Here is a 21,665-nt window from a genome sequence, read left to right as displayed (position 1 = left end):
TAAATCTAGTAAACATTTTAGTAATAGACTCGTTAGCATCCATTTTAAATGACTCATAATTATGAACAAGCATGCTAATTTTCGATTCTTTTACTTGATTTGTTCCTTCATAAGTTACTTCAAACATATCTCATATTTCTTTAGCAGAGTTACATGCATATACTCAATTAAATTCATCAGCACATAAAGCACAAAACAAACAGTTCATGGCTTTAGCTTTAGTAGATATTTTTCTTTTAATATCATCATTAAACTCATCTTCATTTTTAGCTACATCAACATTATCAACTTTCTTAATAGGAATAAAGGGACCTTTGGAAATAATTTCCCACAAGTTATAATCAATTGAAATCAAATAAATTCTTATCCTAGTTTTCCACCAAGTATAATTATTTCCATCAAAAAGAGGTGGCCTACTGGTAGAATGACCCTCATTAAAACCATTAACCCAATGTTTGCCATAAGCTCAAACAAGTAAGTTTTAAGTAACGTTTCAAAGAAAATTAATTTAAAATCAAGAAAAGTAAATTTTCAAAGAGATTAGATTTCAAAAACAAAAGTATTTCAAAGATTTATGCTAAATAAAATAAATTTCTAGAATTTAATAAATGAAGAATTTTTTTTTTTCAAAAGTCAAATTTTGAGGAAAATTATTTATTAGTGAAATAGGCTCAAAAACTAAAATTTTAAAACTTTTCTTAAAAAATAAAGGAAATTACAGATTAAAAAAAGTTTTAGAAAAAGATGAAATTTTTAAGAATGAAACTTTTTAGGAAAAAAATAAGCTACTTATTCTCATACGAATTGTAGGATTGAATGACAACGCTAGGGGTGGGGGTGAATAGGGTTGTTTACAACTTTTTCAAAATTAAAAATAAATTGAAGAGGAACAAACAATATGCAATCAACAAAAGAAGATTAATAAAAAGAAAAAAATTGAACAAAATATAAAGGAAACCTATATGCAATCTAGCAAAATAATTCAAAGTAGATAAATACTCAATTTAAAAGAGAGAAGAGAAGAGAGTGGGTGACACTGAGAATTTTTATAGTGGTTCGGAAATTTCTATTCCACTTCCCAATACTTGTTCTTGGGTATTTTACTGCAATGGTCTTCTTACGGGTGAGAACCAAACCGATCAACCATCTTTTTATCCTATGTTAAAGAGAAACCCACAATCCTTTTTACTAATTCAGGATCCAATCTATTATATTTTCTCACAACCCAAGGTGTATCTACAGCTTAATACAAATCCCAATTTGAAAACAAAGAATGCAAAATAACACAAGTGGATTACACAAAATTTTGCACCAAAGTAATGGCTAAAAAGCCACACTCTAATGTATCTCTCACAAAAACAATGAGCAAGTTATGTGTAGGAGAGAGTGGAGATTTTGCAAAAGTTAAAGAGGAGAATTTGAAAAGAAAGATATTTGCTTTGATATTTGGCGTAGAGAATGGTAAAATTTGGTAGCTTTAAAATATAGAATTTTAAAGAAGAATTTTGGCCATTGGATTTAGGGTAACAAGGATGAACGGTGTAGATTAAGGTGAATGATAAGGGAAAAGAATAAAAGAAATTTATGGAGATTTAGAGAAATTTGTGGAGATTGAGAGTGATTAAGGAGATTGAGAGATTTGTGGGAATTTGATTTGTGGATATTGAAAGTGCCACATGTCGTCTTCTCATTTGTTCGATTGTTGGATGCCACATTAGCATTAGTATGTCTTCTTGATGCCACATATCAACTTCTGAGTCGTCCAGCTGTCCATGTCACCTACTAGGTAAGATTTTTCTCCTGACTTGTTTTGACTATAACTTATTCGTTTCGACTTCGATTTGTGTGATTCAAAAGGTGTTGGATTTGTCTTTTCGAACTCTATGTTATAGACACTTTGAAACGCTCAAATTATTAGTTCATACTTGATTTGTGATCATCTAAATATTTAGTTTTATTGAAACCATAAAGCTAACACTACAATCACTCTCACTAATGTCAAAGTAACTAATATTATAAAATTACATGTTTGGCAATAATTATCAAAGTGACTTTGAAAAAAAAAATCCAACATCACTTTGAGTGATTCCTAGTCAATCACTTGAGAGCTAATGCCCAAGGGATTTTTGGTAAAAAAAAACTAATGGTGTGTTTGGGAGTGATGGTATAATGAGTGATTTTGGAAAAAAAAATTTAAGTATAATTGATTTTCCAAAATCACCATCCAAGTGATACCTACAAATCAATCTAAAATGATTTTAAATTTTACTAAAATTAAAATTTTAGTTTGCCAAACATGATCGATTGAAATGAAAGTGATTTTGGCAATGACAAAAGTGAGTTTGGCCATGTCAAAATTACTCACACCCTTGATAGTAAACTAGTTTTAAAATAACTAATGTTTTAAATTTCAAATTTGTCTTTGTAATTCATCTTATTTTCATATTACCATTTGAGAAATTTTATTTTTCTTATTTCTACAACTTTCGTCAGTCTCTAATTTTATTTATCTTTGCTTTTGTTTATTTTCTCTAAAATTTTTCTCTAAAATTCTTGTAATCTCTTTCTAAATTTGTAGTTCTCATCTCAATTTTTTTATGAGTCTAAAATCTTTGTCTCTCACTATCTAAAATTTATCTCCTTAAGATTTTTGTTCATGGAACAATTTTTCTCTCTCTAAAATTTTTATCAAATTCTCTCTAATCTAAACTTCAAATATTAATCCTTCAAAGTCACTTTTAATTATATAAAAACCTGTTGAAAAAGTGTATAACTACATGTTAAAAAAGATATAAAAATAACTTTTATAAAATCAATTATCATTAATTTTCTTATGCTAAAATCTCATTCCCAAACAAAGCTTAAAAGTTGTGGGAGAATTCTATAAATAGAGAAGTCCCCCACATATCAGAGAATCCATCAGTTGGAAAATTCATATAGCAAATATAAGTGTTTATGCAAGGATATGCACAACAGTGTATTTCAGATTGCAGCTCGAACTCGACCTCCGGACCGATCTGAATACTTGGGCGAACCTACACAAAAAGGTGAGCACTCCGACGATCAAGTCAGTATAGGTCGGATTCCCAGTTTAGTTCGAGGTCAGAAATCATCGTATCTGATCGTGGAGTGAAGTCCTCTACTTATGGGTGGTAGTCCCGCTAATCTCGCAACGGTTACACCCGGTAATCTCGGGACTGTCGATTACACCCTATAATCTCGGGACCGACGGTTATACCCGATAATCACGCCCCCACCGAGCTTCCCGGTAGGTCGGACCTCGGCCAGGTTCACCTCGGCCCTCATACTTAGCATCTGTCAACGTTAGTGGTGGTGATCTCGGCCGTCCGAGCTGGGCATGACTCACGAGTCATCTTGGAGCACCAATAGGGGTCCTCCACGTGTCCAGGGTATTCTCTTCCCCAAACATTGGCCCCCTCTCTGTTTGGTCAGATCTCGACCTGGCAGAGAAGTTCATTCGACTTGCTTTGGACGCGTGACGACTTCCTATTCGTGGAAAAATATAACCGTTGCGGTGAATTTATCGTCGGAATATTCAAATATTCCGACGCTTCGGTTCTCAGGGAGGATCCTGGCCGCTCGTTGATTACACGTGTACGGTGGGGAAATTTTTCCGACGGGCTATAAATGCCCCCAATCCTTCAGGTCATACCTTATGTTCCCTGAAATCTTGGAGTTCGATCTGAAGGCAGCTCGAACCCTTGGTAGGTCGGTCTCTTCCCTCACTTTCTCTTTCGAACGTAGTTGCCATGTCGTCCTCTTTTAGCAGCAACTTAGGATCCGATGAGGATTTAGCTCGTAGGTTAGAGTCCGAGCTCGAGGAGATAGAAAACTTTAGGTTCTCCGATGACGGGGAGGATAGTGATGCCTCCACCTCGGGTCAGGGTTTGGAATACCCTTCTAGGATACCTGAGCACTACCTCGGATCCCTTCGTAGGGGGTTCGCTATCCCTGAGAACATCCTCCTTAGGATTCCGGAGGAGGGGGAGAGAGCTGACAATCCTCTAGAGGGATGGGTCACTCTCTACTTCAAAATGTTTGAGTACGGCCTCAGACTTCCCCTTCACCCTTTCGTCCAAGAGTTTCTTTTCCGAACTGGGCTGGCTTCGACTCAAGTGGCCCCCAATGGGTGGGGTGTCATTTTCGCTTTGGCCATCCTTTTTTGGCTACGAGCTCGGGATAGTGAAGAGGCCGAGCTGTTGGACGTAAACCAGCTCCTCGCGTGCTTCGAAGCGAAAAGGGTAGCTAAGAAGCCTAGTCGGTTCTATATGTGCGCAAGGAAAGGCACAGGCGGTATAGTTAAGGGCCCGACCTCCATCAAGGGATGGGTGAGGAAGTGGTTCTACGCTTCTGGGAATAGCTTGCAAAGGACGAGTCAGGTCGTTCCTTCTTTGACGTTCCCACTAGGTTTGGGAACCTAGGTACGGAGTAGTTCTTACTTCTTGTGATAACTTTCTTTCTTGTTATTCAGGCCTGACTCAAATTTTGTCTTTGTGCAGTTTCAATCCGACCAGTCCCCGAGCTTACGCAAGCCTCTTTCGACACGCTGAAATATTACAAGGAGCGTTTCCCGAAGGGTAGGAAGGTCGGAACCTTGGTGACCGACAAGCTGCTGCTTGAGTCTGGGCTGCTAGATTACAACCCTGCAGTTCGTCCCATTGAATCCTCAAGGCCGAACTCCGAACTTGGTATGCCGAGCTTGCTTCCCCCCTTTTTCCTCTAACCTTGTGTTGACCCCTGTTTTTATTTTGCAGCCATGGTTTGCGGATTTGCAAGCAACGTGAAGCGCAAGTCCAAGGGCCGAGCCCATGCTCTTGAGGCCGCCCAGAGTTCGAAACCTGCCACCCCTGCTGTGGTAGGGCCAGCCTCGGAAGATCCAGCCCCAGTGATCGAGCTGGAGTCTTCTGGGGGTCCTTCGAGGGAGAAGCGCCCCAGGGATCAGACCGAGGCGGTGGACATCTCGCCCTTGGGCGAGGAGGTGAGGGAGGAAGTCCCTCTGAAGCGAAGGAGGAAGAAGAAGAAGACCACCTCCCCCTTGGAGGTCGGAGCTCGTGGGGTCTTGCCTGCGAGCTTCGCAGATCGGGTGGACGATCCTGAGGCCAGGACGGGCAGGACGTCCGATGTGACGGCACGGTTCAGAGTTGAGCCGTCAAGTTCTGGGGTGAGGGACCAGGTGTCCCGCATCTCGGCCGCAAGTTTGGACGCTGCCTAAGGAGGGCGTCCAAATTTGTAAGTGACCCAGGGTCCGTTCTGCAGAGGACCATCGACTACGCCGCTGAGGTAAGATTGGTGTTTTTGCTCAATTTACCTAACAGGTAGCTCGGTCTAACTTCTTATTTGTACCTTTTCTCAGGTGTTTGTTGCTTCCATTCAATCGGCTCTGGCCGTGAAGGCTGAGCTGGATGAGAGGGAAGTTCTGGCAGTGAGGGAGAAAGAGGAGTTTTCTGCTGCCTTGGAGGCTGCTTCCTCCACCATGAAGGATGAGCTGCTGAAGGCTCACTCTGAGGTGGAAATTTTGAAGGCCGAGGTGGAGACCAAGGCCGAGCTGCTGAAGAAGGAAGAAGACAGACGCAAGACCCAGCTCCGAGCTGCCCATGCTATCATCAAGGGCTTGGAGAAGGAGAAGTTCCAACTCCTCAAGGAGAAGGACGACATGCTCCAGGCGCTTGAAGCTAAGGAGGAGGAGCTGAAGCATGCGATTGCCGAGCTGGAGACGGTGAAGGAGCATCTCAGCAATGGAGCCCTATTGGAGGAATCGTTTAGGCAACATCCTGACTTCGATGGATTTGCCAAAGACTTCTCTGACGCGGGCTTCAAGTTTCTCATGAAGGGCATTGCTTCCGACATGCCTGACCTTCAGATCGATCTCGGTGGTCTGAAGAAGAGGTATGCTGAGCAGTGGGCGTATGGGCCTAGTGGCACCCCTGGCCCCCAAGCGTTGGTGGATAAGTACGTCAGAGATCTGGACTCTGACTACTCCAACCTCGAAAAGGATCAGGTCGGCACCACTCAAGAGGGCGCTCCTCAAGCAGGCTCTTAGGCGACCACCCTTCAAGAGGCTTTTTGCTGTCCTTCTTTTCTTCTTTTTTGTTTTTTGTTTGTAAGTGTCAGGGCAGAGCTGCAAGGTCTATAAGCCTTGGCTCTGCTCTCCATTCAATAAAGAAGCTCCCATTTGTTTTTACTTTGTTGTTGGCAACATCTTTCCTTTCTTTGCTTTTTCCTTTGAACTGCAGGCATTGTCACCTCGCACCTCTTACTTTTGAGGTCGCGCCTTCAATTAAAATAATTTGAAAGTTTGAATTTGAATCTCTGTCTAGCATTCAATGCATTGCACCAACTCTGGATTTTTTAACATCGCACCCTTAACTTAAAAACGTTAAAAGGCTAAAATCCTAAGTCCGTAGCTGTTCTTCATATCGTACATCGTACCCTCAGGTTCAGAGGCTTGATCATTTTGAACTTTTCACATCGTCCCTTTACCTTGAAGGTTTGAATTTTAAGTTCATCAGTGGTTTTGGCATCGCACCTCGTACCCTTAGGTTTTGGAGGATTGAATTTTAACCGACTGCTGGAATGTGATCGCGTGGGAGTCCGTGGCCCCCATTTAATTTCTGGTCGAACTCGGAATCATGAAATGAAATCATCACATTTATTCCGATCATAATTCTTTTGAAACAGTTTTTACAGATCCATTGAAAAACCTTTTGGCATTTCAAGGATAATAACGCTTCAGGTGTTCCGCGTTCCACGGGTGCGCGAGGACGTCTCCTTTCAGATCGGCCAATATGTACGTCCCAGGTCGGACTATGCCCTTGACCTCAAACGGGCCCTCCCAGGTCGGATCAAGGGCACCCACATGGGTTTGGACCCTCCTTAAGACCAGATGTCCGACCTGAAAGGTCCGAGGTCGAACGCGAGCGTTGTAATGTCTGGCCATTCTGTCCTGATATTCCGCCAGGCGTAACTGGGCCATTGCTCTTCTTTCTTCCAACAAGTCGAGGTTGAGGAGCAGCTCTTCTTCATTTGTCGTAGGCTCGTAATGCTCTACTCTGTCAGATGGCATGCCGATCTCAACCGGGACTACAACTTCGGAGCCGAAGGCCAGGGAGAACGGGGTCTCACCCGTCGATTCTCTTTGGGTGGTCCGATACGACCATAGAACCTCTGGTAGCTCCTCGGCCCACCTGCCTTTCTTGGAGTCCAATCTAAGTTTGATGCCTCGTTTGATGATCTTGTTGACTGCCTCCACCTGCCCATTTGCTTGCGGATGTGCGGGGGACGAGCTAAGGTGACTTATGCCAAGCTTGCTGCAAAAGTCTTTGAACTTGGCGTTGTCAAACTGCTTCCCATTGTCTGTCACAATGGCCTGCGGTATACCAAAGTGACATATGATATTTGTCCATACAAAGGACGTGACTCTGGCTTCCGTTATGTGGGAGAGCACCTCGGCCTCGGCCCACTTTGTGAAGTAATCCACAGCAACCACAGCGAACTTGGTCTGGCCCTTGCCCAAAGGGAAAGGACCAATGATATCTACCCCCCACTGCGCGAATGGCCACGGGGCCGAAATGGGGGTGAGCAGCTCGGGAGGTTGGTGGATTATGGTTCCGTAGCGTTGGCAATTGTCGCAAGTTCTAACGAACTTCTTGGCGTCCTGGCTGAGGGTCGGCCAATAGTATCCTTGTCGGATCACTTTGGCTGATAGCGACCGGACGCCTGAGTGATTGCCGCACACTCCTTCGTAGATTTCTCTGAGGACGTACAGGCCCCTTCAGGGGTTAGGCATCTCAATAGAGGTAGGGAAAAGCCGCGTCGGTACAATGCTCCACCTCGGACCACGAACCGGGCTGCTCGCCTTGCCAACTTTCTGCGCTCCTTGGGGTCTTGTGGTGAGTTGCCCCTAATGAAGTCCGCAATCGGGTCCATCCATGAGGACTCTGGAGCGCCGATCTCCATCAGATCTGGCTTTGAGATCGAGGGATTATCTAAGATCTCGACGGGGACCGACCTGGCCAGGTCGGTCTCGTACGCCGATGCTAACTTGGCCAGGGCGTCAGCATTAGAATTTTCTGCCCGCGGAATCCAGCTTATTTCGTAAGTTCGAAACTGGGTGAGGTACGATCTGACCTTGCCCAAATACTTCTCCATTCGGGTGTCTTTGGCTTGGTATTCATCCTTGATCTGGCTCACAACCAGCTGGGAGTCACTGAAGACCTTAACACAAGAGGCCCCCAATGCTTGAGCGATTCGCAGGCCGGCGATAAATGCTTCATACTCAGCCTCGTTGTTAGAAGTTCGGAAGCCGAACCGCAAGGCATACTCAAATCGTTCACCCCCTGGTCCGAGCAAGAGGACCCCGGCTCCGCTCCCCTTCTCATTGGAGGATCCGTCGACATAGACTGTCCAAGGCAGGTCGGACCCACTCAGCTCGGAAGGTGGTGTGAGCTCGGCTATGAAATCTGCCGCTGCTTGTCCTTTCAACGCAGTTCTGGGTTCGAACTGGATGTCGTAATCACTTAGCTCTATTGCCCACTTCATTAGGCGTCCGGAAGCTTCCGGCTTGTGGAAGATACTTTTAAGGGGCGAGTTAGTGAGTACCACCACCGTATGGGCTTGGAAGTATGGTCTAAGTCGTCGGGCCGAGGTGACCAAAGCGAGAGCCAACTTCTCCATCTGAGGGTATCTAGTCTCGGCTTCGGTCATAGCCTTGCTTGTGTAGTAGACCGGGTTTTGCCGCGCTTCCTCTTGCCTGATTAGGGCCGAGCTGACCGCACTGTCAGACACTGCTAGGTACAATTGGAGCTTGTCCCCCGGCATAGGCTTGGCAAGCAAGGGTGCCGAACAGAGGTAGTTCTTCAGTTGCTGAAACGCTTGCTCGCACTCCGCCGTCCATTCAAACGACCCTTTCTTTCGTAAGACCTTGAAGAAAGGGAGGCACCTGTCCGTGGACCTTGAAACAAACTGGTTCAGGGCCGCAATCCTGCCATTGAGGCACTGAAGCTGTTTCAGCGTTTTAGGTGCCTCCATCTCGATCACGGCTTTAATCTTTTCGGGGTTGGCCTCGATTCCCCGGTTGTTTACCATGAAGCCAAGGAATTTTCTCGAGGAGACTCCAAAGGCACACTTAGCAGGGTTGAGCTTCATTTGATATGCCCTCAGAACCTCGAAGGCTTCGGCCAGGTCGGAGAGATGCGACTTAGACTGCTTGCTCTTGACAAGCATGTCGTCCACATACACTTCCATATTCCGGCCGATCTGCTTGGCGAACATTTTGTTCACCATTCTCTAGTAGGTCGCTCCTGCGTTCTTTAACCCGAAGGGCATGACCTTGTAGCAGTACAGACCTTGGTCTGTTATGAAAGCAGTATGACCTTCATCCGGGACATGCATCTTGATTTGGTTGTACCCAGAGTAGGCGTCCATGAAAGTGAGCAGTTTGTGCCCGGCTGTGGCGTCCACGAGCTGATCGATCCTCGGCAGTGGGAAGCAATCTTTCGGGCATGCCTTATTTAAGTTCGTAAAATCTATGCACATTCTCCACTTGCCGTTAGATTTTTTAACTAATACAACATTGGAGAGCCACTCGGGATACGAAATTTCTCTTATGTATTCAGCTTTCAAGAGTTTGTTAACTTCCTCAACAATTACATCACTCCTTTCCTTGTTTACAGGTCTTCTCTTTTGTTTCACAGGTCGGAATGATGGATCTATGTTGAGGCGATGCGTCATAATTCGCGGGTCAATGCCAGGCATGTCCTCATGGGACCACGCAAAGACGTCCGAGTTGGATCTGAGGAAGTGGATTAGCTCTTCTCTGTCGGTGGCCCCCAGCTTGGTTCCTATGCTTACCTGCTTCTCGGGACTAAGCAGTGGAACAAGCTCGAGCTCCTCAGTGGGCGCGGCAAACTCCTTCCTCGGCAGGTCGGCCTCGAACTCAAGCGCCCCATCCCTGAGAGTTTCGAGGGCGCATACCGATGTGCCTTTGAGTGCGGCGGCATAACACTCCCTCGAAGCGGTTTGTTCTCCTCGGACCGTGCCCACACCATTGGGGGTGAGATACTTCAAAACTTGATGAAGTGTTGAAGGAATGGCCCGAAATGAGTGGATGATGGGTCTCCCAAAGATGGCGTTATAGGCCGACCTACCGTCGACTACCACGAACTCGACCATTTGAGTGATCCGGGTTTGGTTCTGCCCCAGCGTGACCGGCAAGTCGATGCAACCCTCTGGGATGATCGATTCTCCAGAGAACCCCACCAGCGGCGTCGGGCTTCTCTTCAATTGCGACCTCGTCCAGCCCAAGGCGAGGTAGGTCGGTAAGGACAGGATGTTAGCGGATGCGCCCCCGTCTACCAGCACTCTCCTAACCACCACATGATCAATCAAGGGAGCAATCACAAGGGCATCATTGTGGGGCAGGTGGACCTCCTCCAAGTCTGCATCGTCAAAGGTGATTGGGCAGGTCTGCCCCTGCTCCCTGATGATGCATACCTCGCGTCTGGCTGCGCGGGCTAATTCCTTTCTTTTATGTCCGGATTGACCCCCGCTTGGCCCTCCAAAAATGGTATTGATGACCGCAGGTCGGTCGGTGCGCCGAGGTGGCGTCCTTGAACGCTTTCGCTCCTCCTTTTTCTCTGCTGAGCTGGTCCCGGGCTTTCCCACAAACTTCTTGAAGTAGCCGTCTTGAATTAGATCTTCAATTTGGCGCTTCAATTCCCAGCAGTCCGACGTGTTGTGGTCGTGCTCTCGATGGAAGCGGCAATACTTGTCCTTGTTGCGCCTCTCTGGGGCTCCCCGAAGTTTCTCCGGACGCTTGAGTAGTTTTTCCATTCCAGAATCCTCGATGTTCGTTAGGATCTCGGAAATTGGAATCGTGGTTGGGGTGAAGCGCTCGTAGGGTCGGCTCCTAGTAGGTCCGTTCTCCGCCCTTCGATACTCAGCTCGGCCGGTGGAGAAGGATCCTTTGTCCTTGGACTTCGGATCTGCCCTTTCATCTTTTCCACTTCTGCCCCGGCCGATCTTTCGTTCAGGTCGGCCGGTTTTGGTTCGGAGGAGCTCCTGTCCATCGATGACTTTCTTCGCCTTCTGGAGCACCTCGGCGAAGGTGGCCGGGGCCTCCTCTCCAAGTTTCACCGTGAGGGCCTCATCGGCTAGACCGGTGAGGAAATAGCACATGGCCGAGTCATCGGAGCAGTGTGCAACCTTCAACTGCTTCTCCTGGAATCTGGTGACATACTCCTGCAGCGTCTCCCCCTCCTTCTGCCTGATGGTGGCGAGATGGGTCGCTGTCTTTTTGTCGTAGTGCCGAGAAGAGAACTGAGCGAGGAACTCCCTTCTCAGTTGAGAGTAGGTCGAGATCGACCTAGCCGGCAGTCTTCAGTACCACAATCGCGCGCGCCGGTAAGCGCGATCTGAAAGGCGCGGCATTTGATCACATCTGATGCCGCCTGGAAGTCCATGAGGCCTTCAAAGACTTCAACATAGTCCTTGGGGTCCTTCGTCCCGTCATAAGGCTTCACGGTAGGAGCTTTGAACTTCGGAGGTATTGGTGCTTCCAAAACGTCCGAGGTGAAAGGCGATTCTCCCAAGTCGCCATCGTTCAGTGAATCGTCTTTCTGCTCACATTTGGCCTTTAAGGCCTCCACTTGAGCATCGAGCTCCTCCCTCAGCTGGTCGAACTCCTCCCTTGTGATTATCCCTGCGGGGTTGTGAGAGGATTCAGCCTGCTGGTTGGAGCTCCTGTGGGAGCGGGATGGTGACTGCCCTTTTCGGAGAGACGAGCCTCTCTTTCTGTTGAGATGCTCACGGAGGTCTCCCCTTTGGCGAGCGTACCCCTCACTCCCGTTGTCTTCGGGACGTTCCTCCTCGGCCGGGCCGAGGTGGGAACCCCTTTGCTCGCGTAAGTCCATGCACGTCGCCCGATTTTCAGATCGGGACCCTGCGCCTGCAGCTAGCACCATTTCGTGATACATCGCCTCCATGGAGCGCATTTGTGTGCGCATTGCCTCCATCTCTCTCTGGAGCGCATCAAAATTCTCGCTTGTTGGAGCCGGGGCTGGACCCCGGGCGCCCTTCTTAGAGGTCCCACCTCGGCCACGGGTGGCCTTGGACGTCCTCGGGTGTGCAGGCGGTAGGGGAGGCGCGGTGATTCGTGCCGACCTGCGGAGGGGTTCCGCTGCTGGGCTGTCGTGACCTTGCCCCTCTACCGCCGCTGCTTCGACCTCCCTCTGGTGGGCATCGTTGGCAGCTAGAGTCCTTCGATCCGTCGTATTGGCCGAATTCGCTGGTTGAACCATGTTTGCTCGCGTGTTGGTTTAAAGGAATTGGGATGACTTAGATTGTCAGTCGTTCCCCACAGACGGCGCCAAATGTTTATGCAAAAATTTGCACAACAGTGTGTTCCTGGTTATAGCTCGAACCCGGCCTCCGGACTGACCTGAAAGCTTGGGCGGACCTGCACAAAAAGGTGAGCACTCCGACGATCAAGTCAGTATAGGTCGGATTCCAAGTCTAGTTCGAGGCCAGAAATCATCGTACCTGATCGGGGAGTGAGGTCCCCTACTTATGGGTGGTGGTCCCGCTAATCTAGCGACTGTTACATTCGGTAATCTCGGGACCGTCGGTTACATCCGGTAATCTCGGGACCGACGGTTACGCCCGATAATCACGCCGCAGACAGTTGCGCATCTCGGCCCATACCGAGCTCCCCGGTGGGTCGGACCCGAGCCGAGCTCACCTCGGCCCTCACACTTGGCATTTGTCGGCGTTGGTGGCGGCCATCTCGGCCTTCCGAGCTGGGCATGATTCATGAGTCATCTTGGAGCACCAATAGAGGCCTTCCACGTGTCCCGAGTATTCCCTTCCCCAAACATTATACATCCTACCTTCTTTATTTATATTTGACATCAAGAATATAAATTTTTGCACTTAAAAAAAAAGAAAATAAATATCGAATTTAAAAAAGAAACTAAAATAAAAACTATAAAACTAATGATAAGTATTATCTACATATTAAATAATTAAAATGGTATATATATATATATATATTTCATATAACAAATAATTAAATGGTAGGTTTGTTATTAATAATTTATTTCTTTAATTACTTATAGATAGATTTAAATTCAGATATATAATTCACAACATAAATTTATTAAAGATAAAAATAATAATTTATTTTAAATGAAAAGAAAATCTTTTTTTTTTTAAGGAAAATTTTTTTATATATACTTTTTAGAAAAAAAATATATAAAAATGAAAAAAGAATCCATATAAACAAAATAAAGTATGTGATCTTTTTGCTTGTCTCTATCTTTTTTGAAGGGTCGTAAACTCAAGTATTCACCTGGATTTGTGACTAATATTTTATTTAAAAAGTTTCTTTTTTTTTGAAAAATTAATAAAAATGGTAAATAAATTAGTAAAATTGGTTATAGTCAGCTCATTTTTTCTTTCAATAAGTAATAATAAATTAACTTTTTAACATCACGTCAATGTAATTAATATTATCAAATTAATTCATGGTATTAAATATGTCAGGTACGAAGTAAACTATTAAAAGGTCACTGGGCCATTTTAATTCATGAGGATTAAAAAATATCTTAGACATATAATTCAAGAATAATTATAATAGGATCCAAGACTAAAATCTTGTAGAAAAAATAATTTCTCATCATTCTTCGAGATGAATGAATTGATATTTTCACCACTTGCACCGATGGCGTAGTGGAGTTGTAGTCAAATGAGGATTTAGGGATTCAACTGCAAAGCACATAGCATTGATTTTAGATTATAAAAAAAAAAAATGAATTGCAGGGTATGATCACACCCCAAGTAGAAAATCTATAGGTCATAATTCAAACTACTCAAACATATGATGAAAAAAGGTCAAATATATATAATTACTCTTTAAATGGTTAATTAGTTATTAAATTAACATAAATTTAATTTATTTAAAAAGAAAATCTATATCAAGATAATTAAAAATAGCATACAATTTGATCCCTTATATTCTGACTTTTAGAACAGGTGTACACTAGCTTTTTCTCCACCCTCCTTTTTGCTTCATCTTTTTTTGAGACCCTTTGTTCTTTTTGGAAAGATGGAGATATTCTTACTTAGCCTCAAATGTTACCATTTATAAGACTATGCACAATTTAACTTTTTTTCCTTTGCCAAGAATAATTTATCAAAATATTAGAATAAGACTCTGACTAGTTAAGAAACAAAAACTTTTACTAACTTCCTAATATAGATATTTATATTAACTGCTTTTATTTTATTTAATAAATATATTAATTTGGTTAATGCAGGTAAGAAAGTAAATAGCAATTTATATTAATGGCCCAAGAATGAAACTCAAAGGAATAGTAAAGACATTTGATCTTTTCCTTGGAGTAAGATGTCCAAATCTTCAAGCTCCACAATTTTTTTACTAATAAATCTGTTATATTAATGACAGAAAACTTGGTCTCAATAGATGCAACAAGCACTTTTTTCCCTTCAAATAATAAGACAACAAAAATCCACCATGAAAATGTAAAAATGTAATGGAAAGAATAATTAATCGAGGTGATAAGATCCATCCTTTTCAACTTTTGTAGAGAATAAAAATAAATTTAAAAAAACATATATTTCATCTCAAGCTAGCTAGAATCTGAATGTATTTACAACAGCAGAAAATTGGAGGCATGGCCATGTGGCTGTGTTAAAATCTTTGTCAGTTTCCAATTCCTTTATATCATTATCAAGGTTCTTGATCTGTATGTCCTTTTATTTGGATGGAGAATCACATAAATTCTTCCCAAAAAGTGAAATACTTTTTCTTAAAGTGCTTTTCATTCCACCAAATATCTCATTTTTTTTTCTCTCTGTACCATCTTTTTCACCTGCTGCACCTCTTACACATGTAAAATCCAAAAACTATATATGAAGTGATATTATTTTATTCAGAACATTTTAAAGATTAACAACTTTGATGGCTAGAAGGCCTCTGTTGTGTCATATGTTTGGAATATCAAGCTGGCCTCTCAAATAAAATATAGTGTTATCCATAAAAAATATACTAAGTGAATTGAGGTAAAAGAAAAGCGATGTGAGTCAAATTGCTAAGCTCAAGTTGAAGGGACTAGACCACTTGACCCGACTAGTCAACTGGTCTACAAGGATGGTCTCCATGTGCTAGAAGTTGTCCCACATCGGAAAAGTAAAAGAGATGTGTTCCAACTACTATAAAAGGAGCTCATGGGCTTGAGTTTTAATCTTCCCAATTGAAATAATTTAAGTCTCCTATACCAGCTCTAGTTAACTGAGCGGTATTTGCTTTTGGGGTCGCGGAGAGAAATCTATGTGATTGTAATAATTTTTCACATAGTGGATTTTTTCTTGTGAGTCGTGGTTTTTTCTCCGGTTTGGAATTTTTCCACGTTAATTCTTGTGTTTCTTTATTTTATTGCTTTCTTTAAATTTCTTGGTTATTTTTTGCTTATTCCTTGAGTGGAAGTAGGAGATTTTTCCCATCACGAGAAGCATGGAAGTAGGAGATTTTTCCCATCACGAGAAGCATTTTCATAAAACTATTATTTGCTATTCTTAACTGAACATTTAATTATGAGAAGAATACGTTGGGCTTAACACCAGAGTGGTGTGCATCTATGGTATGTGCACGTATTTGTCGGATTATTCAAGCTCTATACTTAGATTCAAGTCCTAAGGTATTTTATTTTAACCTTTACAAGTTTTAAAATGATTCAAAATAACACTTGATAATTATGTATATTTTATGTTGACTTTCTTTTTTTCGTATGCTCCTTGCTGTCAAGTTTTTGGCTCTCCCAACAAAAAAGAAGTCAACTAAGGTGCCATTTAATTAAAAAGAAGTATCACCTAATTTGTCTGAAGAAATCGTCACAAAAGAGAGAAAATGTAGCATAATTTGAATAAAGTTTTACAAAATTAATAACAAAGAACTTATAAATAAAACAAATATTACACATATATTAGGAATTCTACTAAATCAATTGGTAAGTTAACCATCAGTTATATATATGTTAATCAGTAGCCATTATATGAAATAAAAACATACTGATTTGTATTTACTTCAAGTAATTAAAGATACGCAGTTTAGAAAATTATGGTACTGATCCATAGTTTTCATGACAAAATTTATACCAATTTGAAACAATTCTCAAGTTATAATTTTTCTTTTTAAATTTTAGAAAGGCAAAATTTATTAAAACTCTCTCGAATCTCAACAACTCAAAAATATATATCTTATCCGTGATTAAATTTTATCGTTACATCAAGACTATATAAATGTTAATTATACATCAAGCTTTAGTGGGTTGAAAAATCTAACACTTTTTGATCTCTAGGTAAGTTACGAATGCCTTAACCAAATTATGAGCTTTTAGAGAATAAAAGATTGGAAAGTAAGATAATAATAAGCTGGATTAATGTGTACAAACCCTAACTATTTGGTTTTTGTTTTACATATTTCCATGTGAGGGATTAGAGCAGCTCAAAGGCCTTTCTGGTAGAAACCGTGAATGTTTTTCCAAGACTCCTCTTTCTGCATCTTCAACTGCTTGTAGAAGTTGCCAATAAATGTCTCAGCTTGGACAAACAGTTCTTGACCGCCATTTCCACCGCGGCCAGCCTCGTCTTCCACCTCCTCGGCCTCACTGTCGCCGTCTCCGATGAAGAAAATGCTGGAGGCGGAGGGACACTTCTTCAGAGGTTCCACTTTGGCATAATCACCATAAGGGATCTTGTCGGAGTGAGCCTTGTCCAGGGACTTGTGTTTCTTGCCGAAACTTCGATCTGCAGCGGCCTCCGGCGCAGTCCGAGAAGGCTTGTTAATGTCGTCCTGATGTGGAGGACTGGGGAAGGGTGATTCTGAGAGAAGTCCAGCCTGTGCTCCAAGGGCAATGATGAGGAGGTTGAAGATGAAGTACAGATAGGTGGGCCTGAAGGATGAGGAGAGAAGAGGTGTGAGAGCAAGAAGAGCAGTGAGGCCAAAAAGAAGGACAATTTCAGATTTCTTCAACTTGTTCATGGCTTCTCTTCTGCTGCTGCTTCTGAATTGGGTGCTCAGAAATGAGATCCTCAAAGTTGTTTGGCCCATATTTATGCAGGATGGTTTTATATATGGAGGGATGATGATGAGTTTTGGAGGATAAGGAGGTGTGATCTTTTCCTTACACATACCCATATTATTTGCATATTTTACAAATATATCCCTACTGTCCCAATCTCCAAAACATGCGCAACTACATCAAAAAGTACTTAATTAGAAAATTTTATAATTAGATCAATAATTCTTGAAGCTCAAGACGAATATGATTTTAATTGGCTAAATTAAGCTAACTTTCTAGGGAAGCAAGTGTTTCTCTCCTGCTATTCTGAATTTTGAACGTAGTTTAATTGGTTAAGAACATATATTGTCAATCAAATATATTTGAGTTTCCACCCCTTAAACTAAAAAAAACCTAAGAAATGTGCTTCTACTAACTTTGGAGCTAATGTTGGTGCCAATCAAAAGTGAAATAGATCAATTATACTGTGTAAGGTATCCCTTACTATTATGATATTCAAAATAGAAGTGGGCCTCAGGCCATACAACGAGCCACAATCAATTAGAGAGGATTGGGAATCTCTCCTACCTATTCTGGCCACTTGGAACAAAACAAAACATAACCTCCCTAGCGCCTACTACCCTGCGCAAATAACCCCCAAAGGCCAAACAACCTTACAGAAACTTCCCTTCACGATCCTAACTGTCACCTGGGGAATTATATTTTGTATCCTTCAGAGTAAGTAATGAACACTGGAGGCCTCACAATACCCTGCGGTTCAACCAGCCATTCTAACTCATCTGTCAGTATTGGCGGGGACAAAAACTTATGTTCGAATTCGGAAGTATACGAATCGTCACAAATAATATAGAAGTAAAGTATCGTTTTCACAGGGAATGAATGATTACTAATGACCAAAATCTCGACTTCAATTTTATCTGAATGTCGAACGTTTAATGGTGGTGAAATGAAGTAATTATAAAAGAAACTAGTTCAATAACAAAAGAAAATATCACAACTATAAAGAATCAAGAGTAAATTCAAGAGGATTAGAGCATGACTTCACCGATATCACCCTTTAACTTTTCCTACTACTTTATTCAAAACTTTTCTAAACAATGGTTGTTGGCGGGCTCTACCCTATTGACTTGATATTCTCTCTCAAGCAATAACGATTTTATTCGAAAAGTAGAGTATCTAAACCCAAAAACTATGCCACTAAATTCACAAGAATATCTCTATCCCTTGGTTTAATTTCGGGAGAACTATTCAAATCTAGTTAATAATCTTGTTTCTCAACCTCGATTTATGACAATGAATCAATGTAAAGAATGACCAAATCTCAACAATGCATTAAGAATATAAAAAGTTATCACAACCAACAAGTTTAGAAAGAAATCAAATAAAGAACATAGAAGAGTCGAGTTCGATAAATGCTACATCAATGCCCTAGAAAATTTATTTAGTTCATGCTTGAATCCACAAAAAAAAATCTCAATCAACATCATTAAAGGAAGTTGAAGCTAAAGGAGAGAAAGAAGAAGAGAAAGAAAACAAATCCAGTGATCTCTCGAGCTTTGATTCACTACAAGAATTTAGTATTTTCCCGACGCTATTTTTTCCAACGCTTTTATTTTCGTCAGGATTTTAAGCCTTTCGCGACGAAAATAAATACGTCGGTACTTTTTCCCAACGGAATTAGTATTTTGTTGGGAAAAGGGCTCATCCCGATGAAAATGTTTTCGTCGGGTTTAAATATTCCCGACGAAATTTATTTGGTCGGGATTTAAATCTAGCCCGACGAAATAATTTCCGACGAAACATAATGTTTTGTCTGCCCTAATTTTTACTCCCCTCCCTCTCTCCCACGACAAAAACGTTTTCCTAAATCAGCGTCACCCCCTCGCCTGCCAGTGTCTCCAACTTTACCCCTCCGTTTTCCGTCGCCGTCGGTAAGCCTCTCATCTCCCTCATATATATATATATATTTTTTTTGCAATTTCTCCCTCATACATATAATGACTTCGATGGTCCTTTCTGTGTTTCTCACTATTTCAAACCCAAATCCACCGATAATGCCCTAATTTTCACGATTTCTACTAAATCTTGTCAATTATTCAGGATGCTGAAACCAAGCAGAAGAAGCAGGAGTGCTACACTGATATCGAGAGGTTCGCATTTTTTTCGAGCTATTTTTAGGGTTTATTTTCCTCTCTCGAACTTAACGTAGTTGGAAAATTATCTGAGAAATTTTAGAATGTGATGCCCCCTTCCTATTTTTATTCTTCCAGATTATTTGAGCTAATTTCGTTTTATTGTCCTCTGTTATTCGTGGTTTTTCTTCTCTCACTAATTTTCATTAATTTATGAGTCCATTTTTACGAGTTGGACTTGTATTAATGCAGCTCGAGGAAGGAGAGAAGGACCTTGCTAGGAGTCAAGAGTATAAGTATTGTATCTATAAATAAGTTCAGCAATTTTGTTCAATTTTCCGGAAAACAAAGTTGATCATTTATCATTTTAATTATTGGCTTCGTGATTCGATAATGTCTACTTTTCCAACTTTCAATCATAAATACATTGGTTCATAAGTGGGAATCCAAATAAACTTCAATGCTACAAGAATCTATGCTCTTAATGGGATGCAGGAAAAAAAACTGTAATCTAATTCATTTTGTCTCCGTATTTAGAAATGGGATAGGAGATGGGTATCGAGCTTGTCTCCTAAATATGGTTGTAGTTCTAGTTTCAAAACCCATTGAAATTAGCTATGACGTTTTAAGAATCTGAAGAAGAATTGATATGTTTTATGCAATGCTATGATTAGGAGTAGACTTCAAGTATATGTATCCATTTTAGGGATTGGTTTTAGGGATTGGTTTTGGGAAACATGCCTTAGAAACATTGAATAGAGAGAAAACATTTTAGTATGGTAGTGTATTGAATGATCCAAGATGGATTACGTTTTGTAATATAACATTGAATATGACCCTCATAAAGTCATATATTATCTTATTTTAATGTAAGAATACTTTATGTGACCTCTTCGTTAGTTTAGGAATGTTAGTTGGATATTGTGCAATTTAACATTGTTTACCATTGTAAATTTGTTGAATTATGAAAAAGTAGTGTCTTATGGGTAATGCTTGCAAATGCAAAAATATTTGATAACCAACTTTGATGATTAATTTTGGATATATTTTGACACAGAAGAATATCAAAAGCTTTCAAGACTCGGGAGTACTAATATTGTGTTATTTATATTTTTGGACTAATCTTTTAATAAAAAACAATTTTATTAGACTTGTTTTACAGGCTGTCTTTTTATGTAACATGATTTTTGCGTAAGGAACACTTAATATTGGATATTAATATTTTGGGTCCAATAATATATAAAAGGAAAACTGTATATAGAAAATGGGAAAAAAAAGAGATACCGACATTAAATGTCGCAAAAATCCAAAATTCCCGACGTTTGTGTAAAGCGTCGGCAAATGTAACCTTTCCCAACGTTTTTGAACAACGTCGGGTAATTCCAGACGTTTTCCAAAATTTTCGTCGAGAAGGTCTTTCCCGACTGCCTTTTCCCGACTTATTTTCTGACGACAAAAGAATGTCGGGAAAGCTTTTTCCCGATGTTTTCAATACTTTTTCCGACGTTTTTCTATGTCAGGAAAAACCTTAATTGTTGTAGTGGTTCTTCGCATTCCTTCCAATCTTCTCAAAATCCCCCCTTTTCTCTCTAAAAAACATTTTGCTTCTCTGATTTCCCTCTTTTTTCTCTGTTTTTTCCTCCCAGCGGCTGGGGTTAAAATGAGATATTTAACAAAATTTTGTAGCGGCCATCTAGGCGCCCAAATGCGTGCCTCTAAAATTAACAGCTTCAACATTCGTAGCGCCTAGGCGCCCAACATTTTGCCCATCGGTGCCTAGGCACCCAACATTCTGCCATTTTGTCAATTTTCGGCACTTAGGCGCCCAACGCACTGGAATTTAACCCGAAATACTAAAAACGATTAAACTATCCAAAGAAAATGTCCGTATAAACTATCAAATGACTAAAAAACATCCTAAATTACAAGAGCCAAAAGTCACTTATCAAGATTGCACATTCACGGTATCTCCCACTGCCTTTTTCGACTATGAGAAACAAAATACTAGGTGGATGGTTGATTCCTTCAGCAATGCTAGCTTATAGGCAACTGGACCAATACGTTCGAGGATCAATTGGTGTCATCGTTGGGTGCATCACTGCATCTAGAAGACATAATGTGTATTAATAGTCCTGAGGGAAAAAAAAACAAAGTTACCCCTAACACGTGCATAATCGCCTCGGTGTGGACGAACGGCTGCTTAAAAACTCTTTAACCACACCTTCTCAGATATGTGTTATGGTGGTGCAAAAAACGTCTCCCAACCCTTCTCCTATAACTGATTCTTCACATATTCCAGCACTGTCTCTTGTTCATTAGAAAAACCTTTCTCAATCAGGAGATGTCTATCCTCGAAATTTGTCTTCTTCACTCAAATATGGATTGTTCTTCTTCGAACAATTGGCCGCTGACTGGC

The 21,665-nt window shown here is 41.7% G+C and overlaps 1 protein-coding gene and 1 long non-coding RNA gene across 2 annotated transcripts; one reads left to right on the top strand and one right to left on the bottom strand.

Moving 5' to 3' along the window:
• Positions 1–16,265: 16,265 nt before the first annotated feature.
• Positions 16,266–17,175, bottom strand: LOC148208594 (uncharacterized). The gene has a single exon (XM_088118985.1). The coding sequence runs from the start codon at positions 17,144–17,146 to the stop codon at positions 16,541–16,543; it is 606 nt and encodes a 201-aa protein (XP_087975111.1). The 5' UTR covers positions 17,147–17,175; the 3' UTR covers positions 16,266–16,540.
• Positions 17,176–18,815: 1,640 nt separating this feature from the next.
• On the top strand, positions 18,816–20,019 carry LOC111025091 (uncharacterized). Its single transcript, XR_002603448.2, has 3 exons — positions 18,816–19,048; positions 19,218–19,267; positions 19,502–20,019. It is a non-coding gene; the product is annotated as an uncharacterized LOC111025091 (long non-coding RNA).
• Positions 20,020–21,665: the final 1,646 nt, after the last annotated feature.

The sequence above is a fragment of the Momordica charantia genome (genome assembly GCF_013281855.1).
Source record: "Momordica charantia cultivar OHB3-1 chromosome 10 unlocalized genomic scaffold, Mcharantia_2.0 BLBB01000010.1, whole genome shotgun sequence".
Lineage (NCBI taxonomy): Eukaryota > Viridiplantae > Streptophyta > Magnoliopsida > Cucurbitales > Cucurbitaceae > Momordica > Momordica charantia.
The sequence above is the reverse complement of the archived record's forward strand: the minus strand, read 5'-3'. Positions and strand labels throughout refer to the sequence as shown.

What these genes read in the sequence shown, in the direction of transcription:
- LOC148208594 (XM_088118985.1), bottom strand. Translation starts at nt 17,146, where the DNA reads ATGGGCCAAACAACTTTGAGGATCTCATTTCTGAGCACCCAATTCAGA.